Consider the following 13,942-nt stretch of genomic DNA (forward strand, 5'->3'; position numbering starts at 1 on the left):
TTCTTCAAAATCCCATGAAACCCTTGGCAAAAATTGATGATGGTTTATGTTCAAACATCAAATTTGGTCATTATTCCAACATGTGCACTGTGGTCAACACTCATATTTAAACTTTTATCTCTATAACTGCTCTAGTTATCATACTTGGTATACTTTAAAGAGATTTTGCTTCCTGTAGTTGGGTCATGGTGATTATTCTGCTGCTACCACCAAGGTTTTGCGAATGGTGAATACCCTGGCAGTTGATACTGAAGCAAAGCATACTATTGAGGCACTACGCTCTGAACTACAAAAGGCTCAGGCAAAGCTGCAAGCGATTGAAGATCTGAAAGGGCAGTCAGGTGATTGTCTGATTGGACACTCTGTAGGTTTCCTGATGTGCTAATATTTTTTTATGTGACATGATTGAAATTGAAGATGCATGTGATACAATTGCATGATAACCTCTTGTAGGGAGGGATTTGAGCTTGCTTTTAATCGAATAATGATCTCTTGATGTCTGTATTACTTGAACACTGATGCAGTGTTGGACACAGCGGAATTTGAAAAACCAGATATGTGGACACTGGCACAGTGTTGGACACGGCAGAATTTCAAGAATGGTATTTTTGAAAAATGTAAAAATGGTAACTTTGATAAATTCATAAAGTTACTTTTTTGGAAAAGGTGTTTAACTTTTCAATTCTCTCCAAGTTAAAAAGACCTATAATGCCCCAAAAAAGTAACAATGCATTTTCAAAAATACCCTTTTAAGGGTATTTTAGTTATTTTAATAAGGTTGAATTCATCTAATGTTAAACACAACTAGTTTAATGTTAGATTAACCCATATATATATATATATATAATAACTGATTTTGTACACCCGAATGCATTGCACTCGAGCTTAATAGCCTTTGGATGCAGTGCTTTTCTTGAGATAGGAGATATAAGATGGACCCGATTAAATCATAACTCATTTCCTCAACAAAGTCTACATTGCTGTCCCGCTCTTCTATCTGCTTTTTTTTTCACTGAAATCTCAGCTGCAATCTGTCAGAAAAGTTAGCCATCTGTCATGCTACCATGATTACCTTTCTCGTCTCTTGTGCCAACCCTCCTCTCCCACTCTTCCCCCACGCAATTGTCATGCTCCCTCTTCTCTCTCAGGCTATGTCACATGGGTGCGGGTGCGGGGATTCGACACTTCCAAAAACTCCGGGTGCGGGGGTGCGGCAGGGGCAAAAATGTAATATATATATATATATATATATATATATATATATATATATATATATATATATATATATATATATAAAGGGGTTCCCCCGACGCGGGTTTTTTCAAATTTCATTTTATATACAGCTGCACAATAGCGCACCCATCTCGTCAGGAGAACAGTGAATACTAATAGCCAGCAAGGCTACCACCATCATTATCATTTATTATGGAGAGAGAAAATCCTTTACGAAAAGAAAGGATCAGCAAGGCTACCACCATCATTATCATTTATTATGGAGAGAGAAAATCCTTTACGAAAAAAAGGATCAGGATTGAAAAGGCAGGAGTTGTCAGGAGAATTTTTTTTTTTAAAAAATTCGCAGCCCATTTCAGCTGTCAGCAGAATTTTTTTTTTAAAAATTTCGCAGCCCATTTCATAGGGATTTTTTTTTAAAAAAAATCCAAAAAATGGACCTAAATGATCCTGGGTGTGGTCAACGCACCCAGGATCGGGTTGACCGCACCCGCATCGAGTCGACGCGGGTGCGGCACCCTGCTAGCCGAACCCCTGTGACATAGCTCTCAGGTTGGCTCTAACCTGCAATATGCTTGTTCAAGTTTTACAGTGAGACTCAACCAATACAACCTCTGTAGCAGCCTGGTTTGGACTGGCTATAGGTAAATGGCCCGTCCTCTCTCCCTTCCCCTATATTCATTTTCCCCTAGTGCTTTGGTTTCCATCCTCTTTCTCTCTCTCAGATGATGGAGTCTAAGATCTATTAATTTTGTTCAATGATGATCCATAGAGATGGAAAAATTGCCTTAGGTTTTTGCCTTAAGGGTAATTGCAAATATTGATGTACACGAGCTGGGCTCGGGCCGAGCTTGTCATGTACAAGCTTGGCTCGCCCAAAAAACCGGACGTACATGCTTGGCCTGAGCTCGTCTCGGTTCGTAAGCTCATTATGAGCTATGGGATGCACTTAACCGGTCTGAGCCCGGGTCAGTGTTCATTGTGCATGTTATGCACAACATTAAAAAGCTTGTCTAGGTTGAGTGATATACCTGAAAAAGGTGAACAATGTTTCGGGTCTGGATCCTGTACAAACCTGAGTTCATTCATGTACAAGTCCTGTGCCTTGTATTTTTACTTTTGCTTCGGGTTCGGATATTACACCAGACCCGACCCGACCCACAATGTAAACTTAAGCATATTAATACAGTCATTAGGTCACGATTTCATTAAGAAAATCGTGATAGCCGCAATCGCCACTTTGGGTTCTTCTCTCTCTCTCTTTCTCTTCTCTCTTTCTCAATACAGGTACGGATGAAAAACTTTCATGGCATCAGAGCCTAGATCCCCTAAAGGCTGAAAAAGAATTCCGGCAGAGTCGACGATCTGAAATCCAAGGTTTTTCGTTCCTCTTACTCCCCTTCTGTCCTTCTTCATCTCTTTCCTTCCTTATCTATTCTTTTTTTCTGAAGTCCCCTGTGTTCTCACATCTCGCGTGGGACTACTTCTGTCAATCTGTGATTCACGTGAAATCCATTCACGTGAACCCAGATCGTGCAAAAAAAAAGGGCTACAGGATTTCACGTGAATCGATTCACGTGAACCCATTCAAGAGAATTACTTTTATTCATTGTTTGATCATCTTTTGCCCTACCTTTCCAAGTCTATCTCTGCATATTCAAATGCTATAGTTTTTCCCATGATTTCTCATTGCCTTGTTGTGCAATCTATCCTTTGATTACTCATTTAACGTGTGAAGGTGTTTTTCACACGTTGAATATAAGTTTTCACAAGTTGAATATCAGTTCTTGCATCCTTCGATTATGACAATTTACGACCCTCTGTTTTGCAAAAAAAAAAAGAAAAAAAAGAAAAGAGGAAAGAGGGTTGAAATTTATGGGGATACTCATGTTGATTCTCATTCTCAATGGATTCTTATCACTCTCAATCAAACCTTTCTTCAAGTTTTCTCAACCAGCTTGTTTCTGAAAAGTTAAACACCTCAAATTTCTTGATTTGGAAGAGACAAATTATTCCTTTCATAAGGAGTCAAGGTCTCTTAGGTCACCTGGATGGAACCACTTCAGTCTCACCAGAATTTGTCCCGAGAGAAGAAAAAAATGATCAAGGGGCGAGTTCAATCATGTATGTCAAAAATGTTGAATTTCTCAATTGGGTAAGGAAAGATCAATTAGTTGTTGCATACATCACATCAACTCTGTCTCAAGAGATTCTTGTTGCCATTCCTGACAATTGTATAACGCTACAACTCTGGGAACGACTGGTTCAAACGTATTCGCAGGTTTATCAAGCAAGGGTGTTTTTTCTAAAAAAAGGAATTTCAGTTGCTAAAAAAAGATTCTATGACCATCATGGAATATTTGAACTAAATAAAGATCATCACAGACCACCTTGCAGTTATAGGCTGTGTCGTTAGTGATAATGACATGGTGCAACAAACTGTGAGTGGATTGAGATCTGACTACAATATGATAGTCACTTCACTATTGTGCCTTCCTACCTTCGATGAGCTACGAGCCAAATTGATCCAGTATGAAATGACTCTGAAGGGATTCTCTGAAGAAACTCATAATAAATCCAAATACTCAAGAAGTTTTGACCATAAGAGTGACTTATGGCAGAGGACGGGGACGAGGAGGACAAGGGCGAAGTGGACACGGAGGGCGTGGTCTGCTTCCCACTCCAAACATGTTAGCTCATGCGCAGGGACCAAGATCCATTCCTACTTGCTTCCTTTGTAATAAGAAGGGGTATATCAAGGCGAATTGTTGGCATAATCCAGAGAATAAAGGAAAGGGTTTACAGACAGAAACCAATAGAAAGTTCACAAATAACAGAGACAATGGAGAGATTAAAGATTTGCTGATATCTGCCTTGTCATAGTTAAAATTGAAGCAGAGTGACGAAGCAACTCATGTAACCGACGATGCAAGTAAAATTTCTAACCCTATTCCTTATTTCGAAAAAAGTAAGATTGTCACTGGAGATGGATCCCACCATCCTGTTTCTCATGTTGGAAAGACTATCATTCCCATGTCACATTCCACTCTTACTCTTTCTGACGTTCTTCATGCTCCTGACATTAAGAAAAATATTGTCTCCGTCTCCAAACTTATTGATGATAATAATGCTTCAGTTGAATTCACTTCCTTCTCTGTGTAGGTCAAGGTCCTACGCACGAGGGAAACATTCGCTGAAGGAAAGAGACGAGGCAACATGTATGTCTTTGAAGAAACTCCATGTCATGCTGTTCACCCTGCTCACCTGATTTCGAAGCATTCATTAGAGTCGTGTTCATCATCTTTTGCCAGTGTTTTTAGCATCTCTGAATGTAATAAGCCATTCTTATGGCATAGTCGGTTAGGACATTGTGGGAGTCATTTTATTGAGAAACTTGTCTCTAATAATCTCATTCCAAAAGAAAGTCTTAATGGGGATGAGAGCAGTCATAAATGTTCTAGTTGTCTTTCATGCAAGAGTCATGTATTGCCTTTCCATTCTATTAATAATAGAGCTTCAAAACCTTTTGAGATTATTTGTTCTGATGTGTGGGGACCAACCCCAATTGTCTCTGGGTCTGGAAGCAGATATTATCTAATCTTTGTTGATAGTTATTCTCAATACACTTGGATATATTTCATAAAAAATAAGTTAGAAGTTTTCTCTTTGTTTCAAAATTTTCTTTCCTTGGTCAAAAATCAATTTTCTGAGTCCATTCAATTTTTTCAATGTGATGGAGGTGGGGAATTCTCATCCCGTGATTTTATTTTTTTTCTTCGAAATAACGGAATAGGAAGAAGGGTGTCCTGCCCTCACACTCCTTAACAAAATGAGATTGCTGAACGAAAACATAGACATATCGTTGAAAGTGCCATGAGTATGCTGTATGACAGTAATCTTCCCATCAACCTATGGACATAAGCCTTTTATTCTGCCGTGCATGTGATAAATAGATTGCCCATGGTCGTTCTGAAAAATAAGTCTCCTTATCACTGTCTCTTTGGAGCTCATCCTTGTTATCATGATTTGCGTGTTTTGGATGTGTTTGCTATGTGCATATTGACCAGTCCCTGAGAAATAAGTTTCAGGACAAGGCCCAGAAGTGTAGGTTTGTGGGATACGCAGATGACTACAAAGGATATATGTGTTATGATCCCACCAACAAACGTATCAGAATCTCAAGAAATATTGTCTTTGATGAACAAAATTTTGATGACAGAGCTGATGCAACGAATATACCAACTGAAGTTTACTATCCTTGGTTGAGTTCAGAACTTTTTGCTGGCTCCAATGAAGCATGTTCATTAGATTGCGTGCAACAAGAAGAAGAGATGTCTGAGAACACTGGGTCGTCGGGGCCATAGAATTCAGAGAAAGTACTGGGCAGATACAAAGGCATTGTCTATTCTAGACAGAGATCGACAACATCAAGCCATTCAGATCATGTCTCAGTCAGTAATCTGACTCCTTCTCATACTCTTGAGGTCAGAAAATCAAACCGTATACGACATTCCATTGACAGGTGGGTTAGCTATAACAACTTCTCCTTGGATCTTCAACTCTTTTTAATTGCTCTCAATACGGAAGATGAGCCCACTATGTACTACCAGGCAGCCACTTCTACCAAGTGGGTAGAAGCCATGAATGATGAAATGCAAGCCTTGCATGAATGTGAAACCTGGGAAGTTGTTCCCAGACCACCTGACAAAAATGTTGGATGTAAATGGGTCTACAAGATAAAGTACAAGCCAGATGGAACCATTGAACGATACAAGGCAAGGCTCGTGGCAAAATGATTCACTCAAGAAGCAGGGCAAGACTATGATGAGACTTTTAGTCCGGTTGTAAGAATGAGAACAATTCGAATTATTATTTCTCTGGCTGTTGAACATGGATGAAAGTTGAGTCAGCTTGATGTAAAAAATGCTTTCTTGTATGGGGACTTGAAGGAGGAAGTGTACATGGAGCAACCCCCTGGATATAAGAACAAAATTGTAAAACTCATGTGTGCAGGTTAAAAAGAGATATCTATGGTCTGAAGCAATCATCTCGCTCTTGGTTTGATAGCTTCTCGCTAGAGATTCAGAAACATGGATTTTTACGTTCCATGCTGGACCACTCATTGTTTATTTTTAGAAGTTAGACTGTGACCACTCTGTTATTAATTTATGTCGATGATATTGTTATCACAGGAAACTCTGCGGCCCACATCCAAGAAGTAAAAGACTTACTAGGTCAGAGGTTCAAAATGAAAGATCTTGGAGTTCTACGCTATTTTCTTGGTGTAGAAGTTGATAATCAGGCTCATGGCTTGACACTCACTCAGCACAAGTGCAAACCTCTGGGAACTCCGAGTGTGCTTCATCAAAAACTTAGCGCTCATGATGAAGATCTGTGTGATGACCCCACCAGGTATCGAAGCAAAATAGGAATGTTACAGTACCTCACATTCACTAGACCTGATATTGTTTATTCAGTCAATCAAGTGTCTCAATTTATGCATGCACCACGTACTGGACATATGGAAGCCGTCAAGAGGATCCTTAGATATCTGAAAGGGACTATTGGGGATGGATTGATATACTCACCACACCCATATGACAAAGATGAGCACAGACTCATTGTATATTGTGATGCAGACTGGGCAGGAGATCCTGATGAACGAAGATCTACATCAGGATATTGTGCCTTCATTGGAAGAAATTTAGTCTCTTGGAGCAGTAGAAAACAAAAGGCTATCGCTAGATCAAGTACTGAGGCTGAGTATAGATCTATGGCTGCTGCTACTGCCGAAGCCACATGGATCAAGCATCTACTAACTGAAGTAGGAGAAAAGATCTCCCACATTATCTTGCTATGTGACAATCAAAGTGCTATAAACATGTCATTCAATCCAGTACATCACAGTCGTGCTAAGCACATTAGGATTGACCAACACTTTATGAGACAGAAAGTCGAAGAAAAAGAGATTGAGCCTGAGTTCGTCAATACTGAAAGACAAGTTGCAGACCTATTTACCAAAGGGTTAACAAAGGATCGTTTTTGGATGCTTAAAGACAAGTTGTTCATGGTCCATAACCATGATCAACTTGAAGGGGGGTGAAAAAGGTGAACAGTGTTTTGGGTCTGGATCCTGTACCAGACCCGAGTTCATTCATGTATAAGTCTTCTGTATTTTTACTTTTGCTCCGGGTTCGGATATTACACCAGACCCGATCCGACCCACAATGTAAACTTAAGCATATTAATACAGTCATTAGGTCACAATTTCATTAAGAAAATCATGACAGCCGCAATCGCCACTTTGGGTTCTTCTCTCTCTCTCTTCTCTCTTTCTCAATACAGGTACAAATGAAAAACTTTCAATACCGTCAGACCTCCCTTGGATTTTCTTATGAACATTAAAAAGCTTGAAAAAAATGCCTTACACAAAAAAACTAACATGTTACTATAAAAAATCAGTTTGAAAAAGGAGGAAAAGAAACCCAAACATACGAGAATTCCCACAGAGATAAATCACGCTCAAGGTCGAACTCTGCACCTCTCTTTCTGGCACAACACCCTAACATTCACCCAATCAAGGAGTCAAAATAAAACCTAACCCTAAAATAAAAAAGTAGGAAAGAAAAAACCCTAAACAGAAGAAAGCACAACGAAAGGGGAAAGGGAAAAACCCAAGCCCTAGAAATGAAAAATCTGAAGGAATAAGTGGCAGAGAGAGGAAGGAATGAAAGAAATTAGAAATTATGTTGAAATGCAACCTCCGAGAAACTGTCGTGCTCGTTGGGAAATGCATGGCTGCAAGGAAGGAGAAGGGGACGAGGGAATCCCCACTGGCGACCGACTGTGAGCAAGGAGAAGGGGACGAGGCCACGAGGGCCAAGGGGCGATGCCGATTGTTGGCGAGGCCGCGACGAAGGAGAAGCCAAGAAGGTGCGAGTTGGCGAGGGCGACTGCGTGGTGGCGAGGAAGGAGAAGGGGTGAGGTTGAGTTTAAAAAGAAATGAAATGAAATGAAAAAAACCCTAGACTAAACTCTAAAGGAGGCAAGTTGGGGCTGAACAAAATATATATATATATATACATATATGATATAATATATAATTTATATTATTATTACATATACGTTAACCGAGCTTAGTAGGCCGATCAGGCTCGACTTGTTTGATTGTCCGAGCCTCAGAGCCTTGTACAAGCTCGACTCATTTAAAGGCATGAATGAGGTTTGGTCCAAGCTTAACCGGGCCAAGTTAGGGTAGGGTCGGATCGTTGTGCATGCCTAATTGCAAACACTTGTTCGTCAATTGAGGATCACACCAATTTTCAGAACCCTAGGATTGATATGGATTGTCCCCATATATAAAGACTTTACAGTAATGTGGCATTTTTTTTGTTCCTTCGTCACCCTATTTAATTTACTATTGGTGCTTGAATCATGTGTTTTCCCATATCTTTGTTCTCTTTGTGATGTTTGATATTGATCGAAAGTGTTGAGACAAATACTAATGTTCTGGCACTCCAGTATCTCCCTGCCATTCTAGAGTTTCTATGTATGAATAAGATGACATTCATCTATGTTTGAATTATAAGACCATCACCATCCCTAATGTGAGAGAAGCAAGAGTAATTTCCCATCACTCTCTGCATATGCCTTCTTTTTGCTACCAGTCCATGATGTTGGCTATAGAGTTTGAGATAGGAGAAAGGAGGACAATGGCTTGGGTGAAGAGGGACGAGAGATCGGAGTTCAAACATCTTAAGAATGGATATGGGCTGGGGGGTGGGGAGTGTAAGGGAAGAAGGCCTTGAGTGTGGGGAGGAGTCACATGTCAAAAAATAACTGAGACAATGACAGAAATGATCACTAAAATAAGAGAGAGATTTGTACCGACTGTGCGGAGAAGGATGATGATTTACTTGGCCCCTTTATAGCATCCCTAAAAACAATCAAATGTAATGATTTAAAAGCTGGAGTGTATTTCTCAGCAAATACTTCCGAGTATACATGATATTTTTCCTATACATATCGTAGTCACAAATATCAGTATTGGCTATATTTTGGTGAGGCTATTTCTCGCGATATTATAGGTTTGGTGATAAATCTTGATAAAATCTTGGGGCTTCAAAAATATAAAAAATAATAAAAATAAGAAAATATCATGTTTAGACAAAAAATGCATATATAATAAAAGAAAGAAGAAAAACATATTTAAGATGTAAAAAATAAATAAAAACAATAAAATTTATTTATAATATTGTGATATTCTTGTGATAATATTGCAATATTATAAAATTTGCAATATTTTCAAAATATCATGATATTTTACCTACATTATCGCTTTCTGAAATTGCAGCGATAATATCACAACATTTTGAAACTGTCGTCAATATCTAGGACAATGATATATATAGTCAAAGACCAAGACTGGACTACACCTAACCGAGTCGAGTTGTGCAGGGCCGAGCCAAAGCTAAATCCAAGTCCAAAGTCAAATCCAAATCCAAATCCAAATCCAAATCCAAATGCAAATTCAAATCCAATATCCAAAGTCCAAAGTTTAATTGACAAGCCCCAAGAGGGCGTTGCCCTTAAAGCCAACTCTAGGTAAAAAAAACCTTTTGAGCTTTTAAAAAATGATCAATATTAGACTAAACCTTTTTCAATGTAGTAGAGTTTCCCTCCAAAGCCATTTCCCAAAAAGCTTAGGCAAATAGGGACAAGATAAAGTTCAAAAGAGGTGATTCAAAAGCCATAATTTTGAACCAAATAATAACATGCCTATGCATTTTCATGAAATTGGGACCCAATAAAAATATATGGAGAAAAAATAAGGTTTAAACAAGGTTGACACGAAATTTATGATATCACACACTTCGTGTCTATGACACTCAAAAGTGTTGGACACACGGCATTGAGTATCCATTTTTTCTTGGGCACCTCTATGTTAAAAATGAAGTGTATGTGAGGTGTCTAGGAATGCCGGTTTCGGTGTCCAAGTGTTAGACATTAGCACGTTGGCTGCCTAGAAATGTCAAGGTAACATATTTGATGTAAACTTGTAGCTTCCTTTTTTCCCTTTTTTTTCCTCATGAAGTGATGCAATTTGTTTGCTAATTGCATTTGGTAACAGTCTAGCTGCTGTTCTTATGTATCTTTAATTCATTTAGCAACAGCAGGAAACACCTGCAATAACTTTTAATCCTTGGTGTCGAGCAGCATATGGGTGTGCAAAAAACGGCCACAAAAGTTCATACTTACACATGCATAATTGCACACATAAACACTTGCTCATAATCTCTTTGGCCTTTTTTTCTCAATATGTGCAAGAAAGGGGCCATTTATATTCACTGTATTTGATATGTAAACCTATGTAGCATGGGTTCCCCTCTAGTAAGCTCCTGTACCGGTGTTGTATCTGCAACTGTACTAGGTACTCCTAGGTATGGGTCATCTAGGTTTCGAACTTGACTAGTTTTATCCAACTTATTATCCAAACAAATGTAACCTACCTTAATATCAAAAGCATCTATCATTAAATAGATCAGTATTTGTTTAGTTAACTACATATCTTTAACATGATTTAGATTTTTAGTTCGTAATTGATAGTCTGTAATTTCATACCTGGAGCATCTTATAAAGTGTAATATCATTATGCATTTTTGCATGTGCATTTATGCTTTTTATGTGTGTGTGTGTGTGTGTGGAGATATATTTGCTACAACCAACTGTATGTGGAATCTAGTTGGCAAATTATAGATTCAAGTTGTATCCACTAAATGTGATCTCGTTGATGGATGCCTTCAGCATGGTTTGTTTGTTAGAAATCACAACTTGGATCATGTTTTTTTGATGCAAAAACAGGCCTTTTTGAGTCATGCGAAATTGGTGAGTTATAGGCTGTTGATTTTTAAGCCCTTAAAAATCCTGATCCAAAACATATACAAAATAAATCAGGTAGATCATGTCCATAGGGTTTGATCTGCTAAGGAAAAAAGAGAGTAAAAAATGGTTTTGTTTACTAGATTCCACATACAATTGACTATAGCTATATAAAATATCCGTACCCCAAATACTGATCTTTTTAGGAAATTTTGTGTCATACCCTTGGTACCATGTTGTACTTCATGCTCTGATCTGTACCTATGACATTGATGTAAACCTTTCTTCCCTGTACTTCTGATCATGTCTTTCCCATGGCACATCCTTTGCATCTGTCTCCACTATTATGAGTAATAATGCATTATTCTTTTCCCCTACACTATAGCATGGTTTGATAGTTGCTGACTATTTCTTAGAATTGTCTTGTTTTCTCAGGTAATATGCAACTATTTTATTATCAGTTAAAACATATTTGCTTATCTGAACTTTGAACTTTTAATAATAGAATGACAAAAAGTTATGTTACATTCCTTCGTAGTGTCTCTCAGTACCCCTCTTAAACTGTTAAATCTTTCATTTTGTTGCTCCTCAATTTTTTCAGTGCATGTGCCCTTTTATGCATTTTTGGCTTTCTCCATGAACATTTCTGCTCCCAAACTTATAAAATAATTTCCACTGTTTTTTTCTCCCCATTACCCTGAACATCTAGTTTGGTGCCTGAATTCATGTGCATGCACTCCACTGAATTGTCTTTTTAGTCATTGAACACTTTACACCCTGTAATAATGGTTATTGTACTACTGTCTTATGGAGCCATTACTTGAATATGGAAGTAGCTACTTTTATTCACATAACAAGAAACTGACTTGTTTCTACTTCATCACACATGTAGCAATCTGACCATTAATGCCCTTGATCCCCATGTCTTGTTTTACAATGAATCATAATTACATAATTGATCTTGCACAACAAGATGGTATTATGTTTTCACAAACCCTGGCTATTCTATCTTCGCATTAACAATTAAAAGAAATAGTGGATTAGATTTCACAAGATAAAAAAAATAGTAGCCACATCATAGAAATGAACAAGTTATGGAATTAATGCCATATTATAACTAAATAAATTCATAAAAAAATCAGTAACTTTGATTTTTCTGTAATATTTGACTGGTACTTTGAGATTCTAATTCATATCATCGTAGCAAGGGTGCACAACTAATCTATTTTTCCTTTATATAGATGCTGGAAAGCTTGTTGACAGTGATATATCTGAAAAGCTTGCACAACTTAAAGGACAGATTGCGATATTGGAGAAACGTGAGGAAAGGTTGCTAATTGTCAAATTGTGAAGCATCCCATCAGTCCATCACATATATCTCTTTTCAATGTCTCTTTTTTTATTTTTTGCTCATGGTAATCTCTCAGTTTTGTGTTACAGATATAAGACAGTATTTGCGGAAAAAATCTCAGTTTTTAGACGAGCATGTTGCTCTCTTTTTGGTTATAAGGTAACACTTTCACTATTTTATTCCCTGTCAGAAGTGGGTTTAATATTTGTTGTTCTGTATGTAGTGATGGATCTGTCTTTTGTCTTGTATAAGGTGTCAAGGCATGGACTTTCCCTTGTTAGCCCACTGCTGTGCACATCTCTGAGTTATTTATTTGCAAATTTGATCATGACATCTTCATTTCTGAATATTTTGATTTGGGGACTTCATTATGATTGTTGCTTGTAGATGCTATTATTAGTTCACTGTCTGCGTTCATCCTTTGCACCCATGCATGTGGATGCTAGCTAGATGCTTTGTTAGTTTCTTATTTTGTTTTCATCAATAATTGTTATTTTACAACAGGTGTTATGCTTGTTTAGCTATAACTGCACATTTGAGTGGGTTATTTAAATTTCTGCAGATTGTGATGGATGATCGCCTACGGCCTAATGGAATCCCGGTAACACTGTTTACCCTTCAATCTATATATGCTCAAAGTGATGATGAAAAGCTGGAATTTGAATATGAATCAGGGAACACTATTATTCTGGTATGTGGTTTGATTGTTTTTTTTTTTTTTAAGATTTTGTCTTGGAATGTAGAACATAGAATTTTTTTTTGTGTGCATTTGGCTGGACAGGCGAATAGCTACACCCAGCAACCTGATATCTCTCAGCAGGTGTGTGTGTTTTATGAGTCTAAGCCCTGTACATGTCATTTTTATCCTTTTTTCATTGACATAACTCAAGCTACTATGCTTAGAAAGCTTATATTGTGCAGATTGAAATATTCATTGGGAGGTGTAACTCGATTCCTGCATTTATCGCAAACTTAACCATTGAGTCCTTCAACAGGCGAACCTTGTCTTGAATCCCAGCCCTGAAAATTGGTAATGTATAACTTTTCCATAATGTATGCATCTCATATGATGCGTTTTGTGTTTGGCTTTTGAGAGAAGAATGATGGAGAACTAAGAAACCCCTATTATTTATGAGGCATTTTTGTACAACTCCATTTTGTTACTTGATAGTTGGCTTATATATATTATCATTAAGGGAGATATGACCCCTCTTGTTTAGGTGAAATTCTCTGTAGATTGGCAAGCATGAATTTGAGGCACTAATCACTTAGTTAAGAAGCTACATATCTACCATTTAGTCATGACACTCCAATATGTGAATGCATGCCGGTGGGTTCTTAACTTTTTATGCTTATACTATTGATTTAGAGAGATTATTTAACGTGAAACAGCATAACAATCCATCTGGGCATGCAAGCCATGAAGTGTTCTTGCCATATACATCTCTCCGTTGTTATTTTACTATCATATTCATATCC

General features: G+C 37.9%; 1 protein-coding gene across 3 annotated transcripts in view; it reads left to right on the plus strand.

Annotated features, from left to right (window-relative positions):
- Positions 1-13,684, plus strand: part of MAD1 (mitotic checkpoint family protein) — a 54,442-nt gene extending 40,758 nt beyond the window's left edge. For 2 of the 3 annotated variants that reach the window (XM_089988187.1, XM_089988186.1), the window contains exons 11-16: positions 179-341; positions 12,354-12,441; positions 12,553-12,622; positions 13,026-13,154; positions 13,245-13,283; positions 13,385-13,684. In XM_089988187.1, coding sequence (XP_089844313.1) covers positions 179-341; positions 12,354-12,441; positions 12,553-12,622; positions 13,026-13,154; positions 13,245-13,283; positions 13,385-13,474 — 579 coding nt within the window. In that variant the 3' untranslated portion in view covers positions 13,475-13,684. The remainder of the gene's footprint in view (positions 1-178; positions 342-12,353; positions 12,442-12,552; positions 12,623-13,025; positions 13,155-13,244; positions 13,284-13,384) is intronic. The other variant, XM_089988188.1, reaches the window with a different exon arrangement.
- The last annotated feature ends 258 nt before the right edge of the window (positions 13,685-13,942 follow it).

Source organism: Nuphar pumila, chromosome 14 (assembly GCF_984573655.1).
Source record: "Nuphar pumila chromosome 14, dmNupPumi1.hap1.1, whole genome shotgun sequence".
In the NCBI taxonomy this organism is placed as follows: domain Eukaryota; kingdom Viridiplantae; phylum Streptophyta; class Magnoliopsida; order Nymphaeales; family Nymphaeaceae; genus Nuphar; species Nuphar pumila.